Raw genomic sequence first — 19,100 nt, forward strand, 5'->3', positions numbered from 1 at the left:
GTGTAATAGACAGCCTCTCTGCATAAATATATTTATTGCAGAATGTTGAGGATGAAGGGTCTTAATGAAATAAATGCACTCTTTTCCTTGGTCAGGTCAGAGAAAATCAAGTGCAATACATTTTTAGCCTTTGAGTGATATCTCTTGTAGTATTTGTTAACTGTCCTGTGCATACCTGAACTAGGAATGAATGATATTGAGAAAAAATGTCCCCATTTGAATGTAAAATATAGGGGAAATCCACCCAATTATTAATCCACTCATTTAAAAAACGCATCCTAGTTGAAAAACCCTCCCCAGAGAAGGCTCCCCATTTAATATTTAACCATCCTTTAAGATCCAGCTAACTATCATTCTGTCATGAACCCTTTCCCCATTCTCCCCCTTTTGCTCTCATCCCTCTACTTGTGATGGTAAGAGCCAACACTTATTGAGAATTACAGCATATTGGACATGTTGTAGGCACTTCCCTTATTTTATCTCCTTCTAATACCTTTTGGATGGTTATCACTATCCTCTTTTTACAGAGGAAGAAAATGATGTATTTCAAGATGAAGTAACTCATCTGACATCATGCAGTTCATAAGTGGCAGAGCCAGAATTCAAATCCCAAGAGTCTGACCCTGGAGCTGGAAGCTTGTCATCACTGGGCTATCTGCCTCCCTGGTCACACTGGTTCGATGGTCCCCTCTTTCAACTCTTTCTGAATCATTCCTTTAAGGCATGGAGAGGGTCCTGCAGTCTGGGTGCTGTTTCAGTGCTGGGAACACACTGGTGAGCAGGCAAAGGTGCTTCCAGTCTAGGTGAAGGGTGGAGAACAAGGCTTTCTAGAAAGTGCGGACAGCCTCAATAAAGGCCTGGAAGGAGAGGGAGGGAATCTTTTCTGGGACTGCATGTCTGGAGTACAGAGTTCATTAAATGGGAGGAAAGGTGAGTCTTGAGGCTGGTGAGCTGAGCTGTGTCCAGACCATAGCATCTTCTGAGCTTGTAAAGAATTTGGGCTGCAATTTTACTGTGACGGTAACAGGAGCCACTAAATGGTTTTAAGCAAATCTGGAAGATGTTGATTTTGAACTATGTTCATCTACATATTGATATTTTAGTGTCAATTGGTGAATTTTAAGAAACCAGTCAGCCATTAACTTCGTGTTCAGAAAGTCTCATTCAAGAAGTTTTTAAAAGAATAACAATGAAAGACATTGGGGGAAAAAAAACAATGAAACGTAACACTTTATTATTATTTTTTATCTTTGAAGGAATTCACCAAAGGTTTCATATTATGCTATGACATCTTTAATTATAAAAATAAGCAAATAAAATAACTTGCATCTGTCATTACCATGATATGTTTCATAACCTTTATATGCACATGGAGCTTAAAAATGTAATTTAACAATAAATAATGACATATACCAGATATGCTCACTGTTTATTCCAGTACTCAGCTGAAAACCTAAATATCATTTAAATTATAAATACATAATGCAAATATAATGGCACAAAAATGTCTAAAGTGCAACCAAATCACAATAGAAGAATCATGCAAACTGGTCTAGGTCAGCCCGAATCACTCTGCAGGAAACACAGGATGAAGCTGGGAAGGTTTCAGGGAAAGCCAGGGGGACCAGGATGGGGAAAGAGAAGCAAAAAACTAGCAACATTGTGAGAACTGCTTCTTTCTGGATGTGTAGATATATGTATCATAAATACATATATAAATATCACTGTGGGGAGAAAAGGGGGTGGGTACCACGGTGTGAAGAGGTCACAGCAAAAAAAAAAAAAAAAAAAAAAAAAAAAAAAAAAAAAAGAGAGAGAGAGAATGTACTGGACTGAAGAGAGAATTCTGCTAGGAATACTCATATACTACTTGTCGCATTGGGGTCCTGGTTTGGTGGGTTTGCGAAATGGACACAACACACACACTTTAATAGCTTTTCTGTTTTGGAGAAGTCAGTGTTGCCTGGGGTTAGGGGGCATGGGAGGGTGGGAGGGAGAGAGTCAACTTAGAGTATGGTCTACCTGATTTCCAAGAGGCTAAGGCAGTGTCCATATGTTTGGGGACCTGGGGATAGGGCAGTTCTGAGTATAAAAATGCTCTTAACAATCTGATGTCAGCACGCTTAGAGGCTGTGTGGGGACAAAGGCAGCAATGCTTGTGCTGCTGCTGCTGGGTCTGCTGCAGTCGTTCTTGGTCCTTGAGCAGCACGTTACTGGTTTTAAAGGCTTTATGGTAAAGTTGTATTGCTTTTCATTTTCCTGGAGATGTTCCCTCCCTCCTCCCACCAGGATCCTTATCACTTGATTTGGTCAAATCTTGAGTTTAGCCTGGTGAGAGTCAAGCACCAATAGTTTCTACCTAAGCGAGTATGGAGTGGCCCTTACAGTCCTACCCGTCCACCCTCCTCCTCTCTCTCGACATTGACCTTTGGTGGGCAGTGACATTCGTAAGGGACTGTTGGGTTCAAGGACAGTGACCCTGAGAAACTACTGTTGTTCATAGATAGGTTAATCATTTGGCTTTGGTGGTCGCCATCTTGTAAACATCATGGCAGAAACGATCCAACCACCAGCTCCTTTTTATTCTCTTTCTCTCTCTCTTTTACTTACTTACTTATTTATTTATTTATTTATTGGCAATCCTACAGAGATGGCCCAGCTGCCAGGACTACTTTGGCAGGCAGCGTGCTACAGGACAAAAAGGTAAGAGGAGTCTATTAAGGCTGGACAGGACAGCCCAGGGCTATTTATACCTCAGCCCCAAGTCCCCCGAACTGAATACCCAAAGGCTCATTGACTCATTCCTGATCAATTTCATGGAAAGTCTCCCACCTCAGCAACAGTCTGCCCGAGTACTAGGCACACTTGGCACTGATGAAAGGTGGTGAGAAAAGAACTGCCACATCCCAAGGTAGAGTAGGCCTTCTCACACTCGTAGTGGTCCAAGCCAAACGGATGCTCTTTTTGGTTCCTGTCATTCCCAGGTGGATGTGACAGAGCTGTTTCAGGGTAGGTCTAAGTCAAGAGTAGCCTCTGGGTTGAGGTGGGCTGGGAGATTAACATCTTACCTGGGGTCCTTCAGATAAACCTGTGGGTTTTTCCTATCTCTTACAGGCCCATCTTAAGTTTTGATGTTGACAAAAACTACTTCTACCCCCTTAGTTATAAAAAAGGCCACAAGGAGCATTTATGTGGATATCTGGAAGTGAGATAGTTATTCCATTCCCAGGAAAAGAAAAATAAAGCTAAGTTACAAAACTAAATCTATATGCAATAAAGTTATTATATACTGCTTTGTTTAAGCAGAGTCCTCTGGAAATTTATGTACAGTACATTAGTTTTCAGCTATTTATATTCCACAGTTAGACCTTAAGATTCTCTGGTTTTTAAGACAATTGTTAAAGATACTTTAAAGCTCTGAGCAGTTACAGTACATAAAGATGTTAGCTTTTTGTTTTTCATTAGATGCAAGAAGAGGCAGGCTCAGAGCCTGGTTGGAGAGCCAGGCTTGAGCAATTTGGTAAATGTATTGGAAAGGAAGTTAGACATTGGAGGATCAAGACCATAAGACACTAGTTCACGAGAGATCAAGAATTCAAACATGACATTCATATTCGTCCATGGCCAGCACAGATTCATAACACGAATTCCATTTTACATCTTTATGAGCATTTAAGACATGCATTTAAATTAAGTTGCTTCTTATTGGCTAACTCTACTGGGGCAACCATTCTAAAGGGCTCCACATCTTCAAATTACAAGGACAGGAGGATTACATGAACGTTTTGTGTTTGAGAGTAGTTTTGAGGGAAGCTGGGAAAAGACATGGTAGAGGGAAGTGATAAAAGAGGGTTGTTTTTTTTTCTCCTGAGGAGAGGCAGAAAGATCACACACATTCTGCTGGTGGGAATGCTGCCATCAAGGAATGTTGGGATATTGGTTACAGAAGCCTAGTTTCATGCAATTTTTCTTTAAGGGGGCTAGAAAATAGGAACTACTTTAAAAAAAAAAATCAAACCAGGCACAGTACACTCAAAGTTGGTGTGTGAACACCCTTAAATGACACTAGTTTGGTGAGGTTGTGAACACCTCTCCCTGGTCATGCACTCTCTGGAGAGGTGCGTTTGATGTGGGAGGGAGAGGTCACCTCACCTCGGAGGTTCCTGAAGAGAACTTTCAGCTTCTGTGGCTCATTGGTGCGTCTCCTGTTGAAGTCAGCTCGTGGGTGTGGTTGGGCACAGTGATCCGTCTGCAGGATGTGAAAGAGGCTGGCCATGTTGGGCCCAATTTTCTCCATCAGGCTGTCTCTGATTGTGCTAACAGTGTCCCCGTCACATTCCAGTAGGCTTCGGACAAGTCTGTTATAGTATCTGCATTGGCAAAGAGAATGCAGGAGATGGCCATTCAGTGAGAACAAGGCAAACGGGCTTTCATCGGGGCTCCAGCCGACACCTATCCCAAATGATCAGGCCATGTGAACCCAAATAGTTTACCAGCTGGTAGTCACCTTGACCTCTACTCTTTGTGCAGTGTCTAATTAGTGTGAGTGCTGCCTGGATTTACAACACAGTGCAAGACAGATCTGTCTTCAAGTTTAGAGCTCAGGGAATTCACTTTGGATAGTAGCTGATGACAATGTGTAAAAGTTTTAGAAATAAGTATAGAGCTAGATGGGGTTGTCAAGATCATTTAGTGACTATTAAATCATCTCATTTTACAGAGAAGAAACTAAAGTGAGACAGCTGAAGTGACCTGTCTAAGGTCACACACTGGGTTTATGGCAGAATCAGGACTTCGTCAAATATCATGAGGTGAGCCAACACGCGACACTCATTACTAGTCATTGCACATCCCTTCACCTTTTTTACCCAGCCCCACACCCCTCCACTTTGACACTGTCAGTCTGCTCTCTATCTATGAGTCTGTTTCTATTTTTGCTTATTAGTTTATATTGTCCTTTAGATTCCACATATAATTTCACTCAAGAATTAGTTCACTCATAAGATACTTGTCTTTCTCTGACAGGCTTATTTTGCTTAGCATAATACTTTTCAGGTCCATCAAAGCTGTCATGAAGGTGAAGGGATTAAGGAGAAAATAACAAACAAAACAAAACAAAACAAAAAGCTCATATACACAGACAGCAGCATGGTAATTACCACAGGGGAAAGGGTGTGTGGGAAGGTAGAAGAGTATAGGAGGGGAAAAAAGTGATGGGAGGAGACTTGATTTGGGGTGGTGAACACACAATACAAGGTACAGATGATTTGTTATAGAATTATACACCTGAAAGCTCTGTAATTTTATCATTCAATGTCATCCCAATAAATTCAATAAAACATAAAAATAAAAATAAATTAAAAACAGACATTGCACATAAATTTGGAGTTATTTTGATGCCTCTTTGAGATTTTCCTTCTTCTTGGTTGTGTGCGCTCAGGTGTAGGGGAATATGAGTACATTTTCAGACTAAACTTCTATCTTTTAAGGAACCTCCTGTCTTCAGTGTCATTGTTCTCCAAAGATATACTGTAGTGAGAGGGCCAAATTTCAAACAATGAGGCTATTCACATGGAAAGATTAGTGGTCTTTAGTGGTTCATGCTTCACTAATCCCAGGAAACCTCCTCTCACTGGTCTAGCCTTAGCTGGCCTCTTCCTTTTTTGGGCATTTTATAGATATTTGGTTAGCATCATACAGGTCAGCATTTGATGTTTTTGTTTTCCCGAGTAGACTCTAACTTTATTGAAGCCAGGAATTTTGTCCTTTTATTTATATCCCTCATGTGCCAGTATCATCAGGCAATATTGCCCATTCACTGTTGATTTGTTGGTTTAATTTTGTGGCCACGGGAGATTTACTAATATAATTCTCTCCCATAAGTCATGCTTCCCGCAAGAAAAATTATCTGTAGGTCTGGAAAGTTTTACCCAAATCTGTGCTTGATATAGATTCACTTCATCTTTGGTGCAAGTCCTTTAAGCATCCCAAACACTGCAGCTAAGTATTTTAGCTCAGAAAGGATTAAACCCTCTGATATTTACAACATATAAATTATTTACCCTGTTCTTTGGGAGGACAGTTCAGTTATTTTCAAATTTGAGTCGGGATGTGTTTGCTCCATGTTGAGGTGGTGACCGTTGTCACCACCCATTAGCTCTGTGTTCACTAAGAAGAGACTGTCCTGATGACAGTGATCTGAAGTATTTAGGTGGGGGCGACCCTTTTTTCAGAGGAACCTGAGCAATCACTGTGGCCACAAGATCTTCTGTGAAAAGAAACCTGTTTATTTTTAACTCACCTCACAAAGCACAGGATCAAACATCTTTCCAGAATAACTTAACCCCCAGAGAGGTCCTTTTCAAGGATGTACAGTAAATAGGGTGGAACATGGGTAATGAAGTAAAGCGGTCCCCCTTCTGTGAGTAAGCAGAATGAATTCGGGGACCAAAAGAAAAGTGTCCTGTCTGGGTTTCAGACACAGTCCTGGCCCCACCCCACACACGAGGCTGGGCTTTATCCAGCTGTTGTTAAAATTGGGATTCTCTGGCACAGAAACACATTTTCTACCCTTTGGAATGATAAAGCACATGAGTCAAAGCAGAGCTCACTTGGATGGGGAAGTGGGGAGAAACATGGTTTTGGAAAAACTGAGACTAAGCTACTCGGTAGCAATAGCTTCAGAAGTCTACATACCCACAGGTCCCCAGCCATCTCTTTACTTGTGGGTCCTGCTAGCTAATGGATCCCCTGGACCTCTGTGTCCAGTTCACAGAGTGATTAGATTATAGAGAATGGGGTTTCTGATTCTTACTCCCCTGCCCCCCAAATAAGGACTTTATAACTTAGAAGTTCCCCTTTCACTTCTAAAAGGAACAATTCACACCAAATGACCTCCCAAACGGGCTGGAGAAGATGGTCTTTGCTTAGATCAACATTGAAAGTCTTGTTTGGCAGAAACATTCTAATACCAGTTAGGAAGCACAGCTTCTGTAGCTGGCCTTGCCTCTTTGAGGCCAGTTGGGTCCCCCTGGCCCCACTTTGTCAAACCTACTCTCCTGCTCCTGCTCCTGTTCTTGCCTTTAGTGTTGCTTCCTCTGCTAGCACAGATGTCCCATCTGTGTTTGGTGTTTCTTGATGATGGCCTTTGCCAGCCTGGTTGCTTTTAGTGACTCCTTCCAAATCTACCCTTAGTTTCTCTCTTGGACCTTTTCGACTCAACAAGGGCAGAATAAGAGGGCTCCTTGGAACAAAAGATACTCATGGCTCCCTTAGCAGCTCCTCCAAGTGTGGGAAATCTGTCAGGCTCTCCATTTGCCAGGGCGAGCAGCAGGTTAACCCTGGCCATCTCCATTTAGGGCTGGACTATGGCATTGGACTCTGGGACTATGTGAGTTAGTGAGATAGATCTTTCCTATCTATAAACCACTAAGTGAGATTATTGAAGAGATTGTTTCTCCAGTAAAAGTTGACTTAGTAACTGTCACATATTTACTGAGCACCATCGTGTATAAAGTAAGATGTGTCTTCTTGTTGAGGGGAGAATGCACACAAATCTAATTCTTGATCACCCTGGGGCACATTTATTCAATTCTGCTTGGTAGTCTATTTTTGGATGGTGGATGCATCCTGCAGGCTTTACTGGCTGCCATTTTTGAAGCAGAAATCAAATAGCTTGGCTCAAGGCCATGTGAGTTCTAGGCCCAACTTTGTCATTTACCAGCTGTGTGACCTTCAGCAGGTCATTCCCCTCTCTGGGCCTCTGTTCTTTAATCAGTAAAACGAGGCAGTTAGTCTAGATAATTTCTATGGTCATTGTCAGTCGTGACATGCAATGTTTCTAGTGATTTGATGTGTATGTTCCTTCTCAATTTAATAGAAACAGTACAGCTCTGTCTAAGGCCCATCCTTTGTATGAAGAGTTAGAATGAATCAAGATTTCTTTCTTCATCTTTATGAGGGTGGAGGGGGGTATGGGGGATCTGCAACAAAGCTTTGATAGGCTAAACGTTTGGATCACCCTGCCTAGAGGGACTTTTTAAAGCAAGTTTCTTCCTTCCTACTTTAAAAATTCCGTCACTAACTTTTTTTTCTTGGTAAAGAATAAGATCAGATATTCTCCATAGCTACTGTTTCAGCCACGCTTACCCAAATACACACATACTGCCTAGGAACGCTCTGTGTGAGGGTTTATAAATAGTCCTTTGTTTCCCTTGATCAATATTATTCTTCTGTTTCCTGTTCCCTATGCATGCCCTAGAGAGCTGGAAGTGTCGTCCGTATTCCCACTCTGGATGTGGACTGGTCTAGTTCCTTCCCCAGCCTCACACTGCCCAAGCTGCTGATCCATTTTGCTTGCTTCTCTCATGATTGAAAGTCAAGTTTGCAAATTCAGCCAGGGGGGCACTCCAGCTAGCCTCATGGAAAACTTCCTTGTTCTGGCTCCTGGTCAGGTCACAGGCTTTTGGATTCTCCCAGGCCCAAATCTCAGGCTAGATAAGTCACAGGAAGGTGGAATGAACCTGTAACTACTTCCTTTCACAATTCGGTGCCAGTTGGCATAAGTTAGCGTGTAGCCATGGTGGGACAGAGGCTGGGAAAGCAGGATGTTTCAGGAGAGTGAGGAGCTTAAATAGAGCAAATCAAGCCCAGAATGGAACCGGAAATCTCTACAATTCTCAGCAGGAATAATATCAGCAAGTTGAAGTGAAATAATTGGAGAAAGGTTAAGAGTTGCATGGAAGGTTCTGATCTTTTCTAAGTGGCCATTCCTCACCCCCACTTTCCTAATACCTGTGATTCCCCTAAAATTAAAAAAAGAGATGTGACCATTTTCTAAGGGTGGTGAGATGAGGCACTAATTGGAAGTAATAATGGCCCGATTAAAACCATTCCTGGGCCAAAACCAGTTTGGCTCAGTGGATAGAGCATCAGCCTGTGGGCTGAAAGGTCCCAGGTTCGATTCCGGTCAAGGGCATGTACCTTGGTTACAGGCACTACCCCAGTGAGGGATGTGCAGGAGGCAGCTGATCGATGTTTCTCTCTCATCCATGTTTCTAACTCTCTATCCTTCTCTCTTTCTCTCTCTGAAAAATCAATAAAATATATTTAAAAATAAAAATAAAAATAAAACCATTACTGGTCTCTTCTGAGATAGGATCACCAGTCTAGAATCTGTTCCTCCTTTCTATAGACCTCTCCTTCATCACGGAGGGTGAAAAATAGGTTAGCATTGCCTCAAATTGGTTACATGCCACATTATAGACCATGAAAAGTCACCAGGTCCTTAAAGATCAACATATGTAATAATGGCTTTGCGAACATAGTCCTGCCCTCCAGCTACTAAACAAACATCCTTTATCCCTAGCCCCAGGTCAGACTAAGCACTCTTTATTTTTCTTCCTTCTGGTGAAGGATATCTCCAGCAACTATCCAGGTCCTTGTTTTTTTTTCCCCCAGGTGTAATAAGAATCTTCCTATGAGAAGTTTAAGACCAACGTCAATATAAATGCTATGTATGCTTGTCCTGTCTTGAGGAAATCAGTGAGGACCCATAGCACAGGGGCTTTCAAGGACCAAACAAAGGATGTTTATAAATCGACCCCAGGCTCAGAAGAGCACTGACCTGTGGTTAAGAGTGAATCGGGAACTTTACAAAGTTTTAATGTCAGGGGGCTTAACCTTTCCCGAGGGAGGAGCTCCTTTCCTCATCTCCCAGTTGCCGTTATGAATGCGCTTGAATCTCTGGGAAACCCCAGAGGACTAGGCTGTGGCCACTGTCTGAGGAAGGATGGCAGCATCTGGCTGGGAAACTAATCAGGTGAAGTCTGCATTAGCTCCCAGGTCGTCGGAGTAACATGAATAGGACTGATCTTTGGGAATATGTCAGGTTTTGTTTGGAGAGATAAAGAATCATAGCACTTCAGGATTGGGAGTCAAGTTTTAGTCCAACAGGGCATCACAGTAGGCTGAACTTGAACTTGACCATACCTCCGTGCCAGCCCCACCAGTATCTCTCTTAACTTGATCACGCTTGAGGAAGCCCAGGTCTTGCTGGGAACTTTCTAGGCCATGGAGTGAGGATGACAGCCCCCTCATGTGTTAGGTGTTCACCACTGGCTGGTGAAGACCGAGCCAGTGGCACAGAAAAGCACGAGGCTTAGGCATTACCAGCCCAGTGGCTCTGGGCCACATAAGGTGAGAATGTGATCTGGGCAATCACCGGGACATCATTGCAGGAAATCTAGGACTAGCGGGATGGGATGACATTAGCCTGGCAGGGAACATGGGAGTCATCTAGATTAGCCATTTCACTTGTCACAAAGGAAAGGTCAGCCCCAGGGAAGTGGGATGGCTTGCTCTTGGCTACCTAGTGAAGTATCTGATTGGGCTTGGGGCTCGCTCAGAATACATGCAGGCGGAAAGGACTGCATTATGACATTTGACCAGAGTTTTTATGCCAGCTAATTATACTGTGCATAGTCATTCAGCCAAATGTGATGTCTCAAAAGCTTGTTTCCATAAACTTCACCATTCCCTTCAGGCTTATGGCAAGAAACTGACCGTGAAAATATACCCAGGGTTGTAGAAAATGAAGCTTTCTATTAGCTACATGGGAAGACTTTTCCTATAACAGGAAAAAAAAAAATCCAGTCTGCTTAAGCTGTCACAACCAATCACAAACACATTTTTTTCCCCTGCAAAAGCTGGGAAGACTGCAAGCTAAAATAAGAGCATGACTGTGGCAATTTAAACCCCCTTCTGGGGCTGGCTGTGCTAGCCAACCACTCCCTCTTCCACCCTAATTGAAAAAAAAAAAAAAAAAGTAGACTCGTTTTGTACCTGTTGGAGAAGTGGTTGGGGAGCTGCACGACTTCTGTGATGGCTTCAGGGTTCCGCTTGGCGATGCTGCACACGTTCAGCTTGCTGTAGCACTCCTCCTGCACCTCGGCAATCATCCTCTGGAAAGTGGAGCACCTCCTGATGGCGAGGAAGACCTTGGCGGTGACCCCGTTGGCGATGCACTTCAAGCTCTCCTTGACAAATGCTTTTCCCTGCCAAGGAAAGGGGTCGGAGGAAGACCTTTAGCTCGAGCTGACAAGGGAGGACGGGGCCTCCAGTGGGGGGAACTTAGGGGGCTCCTGGCCCTGAGCTGTGGCCATCTGCATGTCCTTGCAATGAGAAAACTACATGTGTGGCCAGGAGGAAAAAATGTCCCTCCTCTCTGAGACTACCTTGAGAACTGAGCTCCACTGAAATAAAATGAGAGAGGAGAGAGAGAGAGAGAGAGAGAGAGAGAGAGAGAGAGAGAGAGAGGAACTATAAACTACCTCCCTGCAGCTTAAAAATAGCCATAATATGGCTTTGTATCTTTGGGATTGAGACTTGGATAACTCAAACTACAAACTATTGGTATGCTAGGCCACACAATGAGAAGAACTTATTAGAAGAATATTTTTATTTCCTCTTGATAAAGTGAAGTTTTCTGCTTATCACCCCTGCCTTATAAGAGAGCCTCTGTCAGCATGTTACAATCGAGCCTTAGAGTGGGTGGGGAATGTCTTCTACAGAACCTATATCCAGGCCAAAAATGTGTGTGTGTGTGTGTATTTGTGTGTGTGTGTGTGTGCGCGCGCGCTTGTGTGTGTACTACACACATCGGAGATGGGAATTTAGGGTGGGGAGGCTAGGGAGGAGAGCTGGCTCCCCACCAGACTGGTTCCTCAGCACAAGAGTCTAACACACTGTTAAAGACAAGCAGCCAGTGGGAGGCAGGGGTCAAGGTCTTATTACCTGAGTGTCAAATTTAGCAGCGCTGTACAAGAAGGATTTACAGATGTCATACATCCCATCTGTGTCACAGGTGGAGTTTTCCAGGCATGCAAAAGCCCCACAGCCAACCTGCAGAGCACTGTTGAGGCAGCGAACCACTTCAGCTGAAAGAGACAAGCCCACCCAATCCGCGTCAGACGAGAGGGCGGTTCCAACGGGTCAAGTGGGTGCGGCGGGAACACTCAAGGACACGGGGTCGGAAGAACTCAGGTAGGTGTCTGGGATGGGCCGGTAGTAGATAGACTCACGGAGAGGGGTGGGTGGTGAGACAGTGAGGGGCCAGGGGGATCCCTTTGGCTTATCAGAGCCAGGGCTCTTGAAGGAGAGGGAGCGTGTTTTTCCTCTGGCTACACGCTCCGGCCTCCCCGTTGCCACACCGTTTTGGGGGGCTGGAGAGGAAGGTTGGGGTCCCTTGGATGTGCTATGCCTGACACAGCTCTCCAGAGCCCTCGGGCACCACTTAGAGCCTGAAAGCAGGAGAGGAGGCAAAGCAGCGGCTGGTGGTCAGGGTTAGGAGGTGCAAGGGCCAGGGAGTCCATTTGGCTCCCGAAAATGCACTCCAGAGTCATAAGGATGGAATTTTAGTCTAAATGGCCGAGAAGAAGTTGCCAGGAGTCTCTTCCGAATGAAGGCTTTTAACTTACCTTCCTACTGGCAGATGGCAGTTTGAGCCATGCATGTTTCACCCCCACCCCCACCTCCACCACAGGACAGTGCTTAGAGGTATGCATAATGTCTCTCACATTAAAAGCCAACCCCCCATTTTTTTTGAGAGAGAGAGAGAGAGAGAAAGGAGAGAGAGAGAGAGAGAGAGAGAGAGAGAGAGAGAGAGAGAGAGAGAGAGAGAGAGGAACACGGGCAGGTATGGAATAAAAAGGCAGAGGCAACCCTTGTGCAAGACTGGAAGAAAACCGCAAAGAACTTGCAATGAGGCTTTCTCCATTCTGGATAAGATCTCCCATAAAAGTAATTTCTCTCCTACAGAAGGTTGGGGGTGGGGGGGATGTTCTGGCAGGCAGCACTGCAAGAACTGATCTGCAGCCTTCATGCCATAGGATTCTCCTCTGAGATCAAAAGCAGCGTGGTTCGGCTGGGCTTCCCCTCCCCCTCCCACCACACCACCCGCAGCCTCTGGGATGTTACAAGTCATTTCCCTAATTATATATTTTCACGGGGTTCAAATTATAACTTTGCTTTGAGCAGTTTTAATATGCATTAGGGCTGCTATTGTTTTAGGCGAGCTCGACTTGTGAATCACGGCATCGCTATAGCAACTAAGTACAAAAGGAAGTGAGGCAGAGCCTTCTCCCGGCGGGGACCTGCTCCTGCGAGGGGAGCGTCGTCTGCAGCGTTTGGACACCTGCGATCCCGGCTCTGCTGACAGTTGGGGGGGGCGGGGGGGGGGGCGAGGCAGCGATGAATGAGGAGCCAGGCAGACAAGCAAAGTCGAAAGGCAGAGGTGTCAGAGCCGGCTTCCTAAGGACTCTCTCTCTCTCTTTTTTTCTTCTCCTTTGGAGGCCAAGCCAATAGGCGATGAACTGACTGCTCCAGGGGTCGGGACTAGAGCGAGACCTTCCCTCGGAGAAACAGCTGCTTTCCAAGGGGCATGGGCGACTGAATGGAGAGAGAGAGAGAGAGAGAGAGAGAGAGAGAGAGAGAGAGAGAGAGAGCCGGGAGGAAGAGGAGGAGCAGCGTGGGGTGGGGGGTGGGATGTGCAGGGTTGTCTTTGAATCTGCTGGGGATTTGTCAGACTTGGGGGGCTCTGGCTCCGTAAATCCATGTGCAGAGGGGCATTTCGGGGTGCTCCCCGAAGAGGTGGGGAAGTCAAGTCCCAGGGTCTCAAGGGTGGAGAAAGAGGGGCACCAGCCCCATCCTGCCTCACCTTAAGACCAGCTGGGGCTCCTGGAAGTATAGAGAGCGCTTTGAAGCATGCCAACATTCAAGCCTCTCCCCGCCCCCTTCCCCCCCCCCCCCCCCCCCCCCCGCCCCAAGAGGGTACGTGCCAGATTTCAGGCAATCAGGCTAGGCTTATGCAATGAAATACCCTCAGCAGAGCGCCCCGGCTTCTTCTTCGTTAGTTGCGTGCAATTTATTAAACAAAGGAGCTCCACTTCCTAAGGCTACTGGATTACCCTGGCAGTTTATGGCCATCAGGCATGAAGCACATTTTATTATCAAGATCAGCCGTCACAGACACAGTTGCAAAAGCGAGAGGCAAATGAGGACAGCTCTCTTTGGGGGGGAGAAACCGGTGCTGGGTTTGCCGCTTACCTGAGTTCTGAGCTGCCACCCGGGGTTTCCTGGGGCTCACAGAGTCATTCTGCTCCGCCTCATGGGTTGCAGAAGCACTGATCACCAGCACCAGAAGCACTGCTGAGTTTTGGAGCATTCTCTGAGAAGTTTCCGCTAAGTTGTTGGTTTTTTTTTTTTTTTTTTTTTTTCCTCCCCCCCTTTCCTCTTTCCCTCTCCCGGCTCGAGGGAAGATGTGGAGCTGGATACACTGAAAGCCTAGGTGAGGATTCAATGAGGATTCTTCTTCTTCTTCTTCTTCTTCTTCTTTTTTTTTTTTTTTTTTGTTGCTGCTGCTGATGCTGCTCCTGCTGACGCTTCCTCTGCTGCTGGTGCTGCTGGTGCTGCTGCCGGTGCTGCTGCTGTGGCTGCAGTCGCTGCTTCTTGCACCTCTGGCTTTTGCAAACTGGGGGCCCAAGAGCTGCACCCAGGGGTTTTATAGCCGTTCTTATCGGTCCTTAGGATCAGGGACCAATCAGGTCCCTCAACTGGTCTGATGAGCCAATCGGAGGGCAAGCTCATTGGGCTGGAGCTGTTTGACTTCTTAGAAATATTTTCCAGCAAATTAAAAGTACCTGCTGCCAATGTTTCATATGTGTGTGTGTGACTGTATGTGCATAGATGTGTGAAGAAGCTGTTTTCATGGAATTACAGGACAAGTTTGTATTGCTTGAGCCAAGGGAAAAACCATATGGCAATCTCAATAAGGTGCTTTGGAAATCTATCCATCTTTAAAAAAATGAGTTGAGGGTTAGGAGTGGGTAGTGAGAGCAGGATGGGGGAGTGTGCTCTCTTTGTATTTTCATTCAATCTCATTATAACAATTTTAATCTAATTTTAATAGCACATCCTCTGTCTGGTAAGCCACACACACACACACACACACACACACACACTCCCTCCCCATCTTCTCTGCATATGCATGTTCCCAGGTCTGATGCATTTTGATTGTGTGTGAGTATTCTGAGTTCTCACTCACATATAGGAGCCCCCAAAGAAGGACATATATGAGCGGAATGGTCCTGATGAACAGGGGCATGGCAACTCGGAGCTGTGGCCCCACATTCCCCATTGCTTAGTTTTATGACCCTGGCCGAGTCTTTTTACCTTGCCCCATCTTTGTTTCCAAGCTGTGAAATGTCAAGGTTGGAGTCCAGCATTCCTGAGGCCTCTAACACTATGATTTTCTAGTCACACAAAGGAACCTCGACCCCATCCTTTTAATCACCAGCGGCGACTGAAACTCCAGAGTGTTATCATAGGTACATGCACTTCTACATGCACTGAATGGCACTCAACTGGGAGTCAGCGTGAATGCCTGGAAAATTAATGAATGGTGTGGCCAAGCCCAGCAACTTCATAATCACATCGAAACAATAAGCTGGCCAATCTAAGACGAAACCTGCTGGGGAAACCAATTCATTTCTTGGGGTGGGGGAGGAGAGGGAGTGGGGTGGCGGGACTTGGAGGAAGGGGTAGGAAAAGCCCAGAATGTGTAGGAGAGAAGACTGATAAGCTCTAGACTTAATGGGACAATTACAGTGGATCATGCTTAGGTAGAAGCTCGTATTTTCTTATAAGTGGGCTGTAGGCAACACTGAAGCGTGCTCTTAACTTATGAAGGTGGTTAATAAGCCAGAAGAGGATTTATCAGAGTGGAGAGGGGGGCCATTAGGACTGGGGGAAGTGAAGGGATTAGCAAAAAAAAAGAAAAAAAAAATCCCCTTTTTAAAAGATTTCAGGAGGTAAGTGAGAAAGGGCCATCGGAGATTCATACAGACAGAGGCAGAATGATCTTGCAAAGAAGCAGAGCCAGCTAGTGGTTTCCGTTTAAATCCCCAAATCTCCAGGCAAAGGTAGAAGAAGGAGTGCCAATTTTATTCGCTACACATCAAGAATCATCTCTACGTGCGTGAGGGCAGTGGATTTGCTGAGTGACTGTAGCCCTCCTTGCAAAAAAGAGAGAGTTGTTTGGAAAGTATGAGAGAGAGAGGAAACAAAAGATAAAGGGAACATCTAAAAAAAAAATGTCAAACTTCCATGAAATAAGTAGTACATTTTAATGGTAGTAACGGATCTGATTGATATTTCTCAAGTAGGATCTAGGCTGAATGCTAGGGGTTGAAGAGAGAGGGTAAGAGAGAAGAGATATAGAGGAAGGAAAGTAATAATACTTGTCACCGAGGCAATTGCAGTCAAGTTCGGAAGATGCTCAACCTCAGTCTTATCTCCCGAAGGTTCAGGATGTCAGAACCGGGCATAGTGGTTTGGTCAACAGCGGCTAGAGAAGCGGGCAAGTCTCATGCAAGGACCTTCAAGGAAGGATCAGTGAGGGGAAGATGCGAACTACTGTTGTTTATTGATTTTCAAGAATTTAGGAAAAAGCTATGATATTTCCTATTTTAAAAAAGGTCATATTCTGAAAGTCTCAGAGGTTGATTTTATTGCTTTTAGGTAGCAGTGGTAGATGTATGGCAATGTATAATTGAATGTTCTCTTCTAGAAGAAGAAGGGGATAGATGCATAGATTTCCCCCCAACCCCTCCAAGGATCTTGATTTCTGCTCCTCAGCATTCTCTACTTATCCCCTCTTCAATGTTTTTTTTTTTTTTTAAATATATTTTATTGATTTTTTTACAGAGAGGAAGGGATAGGGATAGAGAGTTAGAAACATTGATGAGAGAGAAATGTTGATCAGCTGTCTCCTGCACACCCCCTACTGGGGACGTGCCCGCAACCAAGGTACATGCCCTTGACTGGAATCGAACCTGGGACCCTTCAGTCCACAGGCCAATGCTCCAAACCAGTCAGGGCCCCTCTTCATTGTTAAATGCCGTGTTGCTGGTTTCTCTTATTGGACTTTCCCAGTGTTGATCTACTGGCTTAATATGACTTACTTCCCACCACCCACATTTTTGTTCTCTGGTGCTCACAGCAGAACACATTGTCCTAGAAGTATCAGGACGTAGTGTGTGTTTCCTCTGGTGTTGATTTATTGCTTCTCCTTATTTCACTCCTTACTGTCATGTGCCTGGACGTTCGTTGCTGGGTGTGCAAAGTGTCTCACAATGACAGACAAATAAGCTGTCATCTGAAGAAATCCAATAATGGTCAGCTATGTTGGCTTGCAGGCAACTAATTTCAATGTATTTGAAAACATCAAAGGACTGACATAGAGTCTAAGTAGAAACACCCAATGTCAAGTTTCTTCCCAGGAGTTCATGGATATTTGAATGTCCACAGTCATTGAGTTCCTGTCTTGAACTTTAAATTAATGATAGAAGAGTCTTTGGAACTCTGCAGGTGATGTCCCTTGTAACTTCTCCTGGGGGGGGGGGGGGGCGGGGGGAGAAGGGTATGAGGGAATATATGTTAGAGGAATTTGAATCTTAGATTTCAGAACTCAGATCTTATCCTGCAAGCAACAGGGGTCAGTGAAGGTTCTTGAGTAGGAATTGTTAAGTGATGTGTTGAGATTAATGTTTGGGGAAGATCTTTTGATTATACTTATGATGGTTTGGGGAAGAAAAGAAAGAGCAAAGGTTACAAGACCAGTTAGTAATATCAGTTTGTGTTGATGAGGTCCTGATAATGATGTAGCATTTGGAGAAGAAGAACGGAAAAATACAATAAATAGTTTAAATAAAATGGAAGCTCTCAATTAACCTACTAACTCTATAGAGAAAATGAAGCTTTCGCCCAGTTTAATGATAACCAAGATGATGTCCATTTCTTCTTCATTTATTGGTTACAATTTTATTTGACAAGGCTATCTAGCATCTCCATTAGGCAGCCATTTTCTGTGAAGGTCACAGACTTACCTAACTAAAGACTTGACTGGGCCCTGGCCAGTTTGATTCAGTGGACAGAGTGTTGGCCTATGGGCTGAAGAGTCCTAGGTTTAATTTAGATCAAGGGCACATTCCTGAGTTGCAATCAATCAATGATTCTTTCTCATCATTGATCTCTCTCTCTCTCTCTCTCTCTCTCTCTCTCTCTCTCTCTCTTCTTCTCTCTTCCTTTCTGGAATCAATAAAAATAAATTATAAAAAAGACTTGTCTGGGCTATAGATAGATGAAGCACCTTCCCAAGAATGGCTGAAGGAGATGGAGGTGCCCCCAGGTGCAGTGGTGGGAGGAAAGGGGAGCCTTTACCGTTGCTCTCGAGCAGGGAACGTGCAAAGAAGTGGATGGGAGAATTTGCCAACACCTAAGGCTGGGTGATGATGCCCTGGCTATGCTGTGCAAGGCTGGTATGAGTTCAGTGAGAAGATTAAGCCAAAAATATCTCTGGGGCTTTGTTGGATTTGGCTAGCTTAAAGCTAAGCAGTGAAAGGCTCGCTGCCTTTTCACTGAGAGGAGCCCAGGAGCGTGGTTTCTGGGTAAATGTTTCTTTTGCTGTTAACGGAGTACAAGACCCATCAAGGTTGGTCTGACACAGAGACCAAGGTTGGAGTGTCATTGTCATTCTTTTTTGGGAATTCTGCGCTGACTGCACTGTTGGACTGTTGAGTCATGCCTTCCTAAGCTAAAGAAGAAGAAAAAAAAGCAGGAAGATGAGGGGAATTTTTTTATTTTCATTGTATATGAAGATACCAGGTTTCTGTGTGCAGTCTCAAATTGCGGTGTGAATCTTTGCCTCTTTATATGTCTTTGATTGCTTTAAACTCTGCCAGAGAAAGAGAGGGATTGGACTGAGGGCAACCTTCCCTCCCCCTCCTTCTCCTCCCCAGTTTAGAGAGGGTTTCTGAGTGTTTGGCACAAGGTCAGGTGTTGGGGGAAATGCAGGGAAATGTTTGACCTTTTCCTGAGCTCCATGAATTCTCAAGCTATTTCTTAATGCGTGAAGGTTGCATTTGAGGAAGAATGTCTGTTTTATGAAAACACAATACAGCAAGTGGGTTGGAAGAGAGTTTACAGGTTTGGATTCAGTTAACATTTCCTGGGTGTCTATGTACTCCATGCCAGGCATTACTGCA

The 19,100-nt window shown here is 44.7% G+C and overlaps 1 protein-coding gene across 1 annotated transcript; it reads right to left on the bottom strand.

The window, feature by feature from the left end:
- Positions 1-1,702: 1,702 nt before the first annotated feature.
- On the bottom strand, positions 1,703-14,523 carry STC1 (stanniocalcin 1). The gene is made up of 4 exons (XM_084884467.1): positions 14,104-14,523; positions 11,794-11,936; positions 10,843-11,054; positions 1,703-4,370 (listed from the first exon to the last, which is right to left on the bottom strand). The coding sequence occupies exons 1-4, from the start codon at positions 14,219-14,221 to the stop codon at positions 4,100-4,102; spliced, it is 744 nt and encodes a 247-aa protein (XP_084740593.1). The 5' UTR covers positions 14,222-14,523; the 3' UTR covers positions 1,703-4,099.
- Positions 14,524-19,100: the final 4,577 nt, after the last annotated feature.

The sequence above is a fragment of the Pipistrellus hanaki genome, assembly GCF_964339955.1.
Source record: "Pipistrellus hanaki genome assembly, chromosome: 5".
NCBI lineage: Eukaryota > Metazoa > Chordata > Mammalia > Chiroptera > Vespertilionidae > Pipistrellus > Pipistrellus hanaki.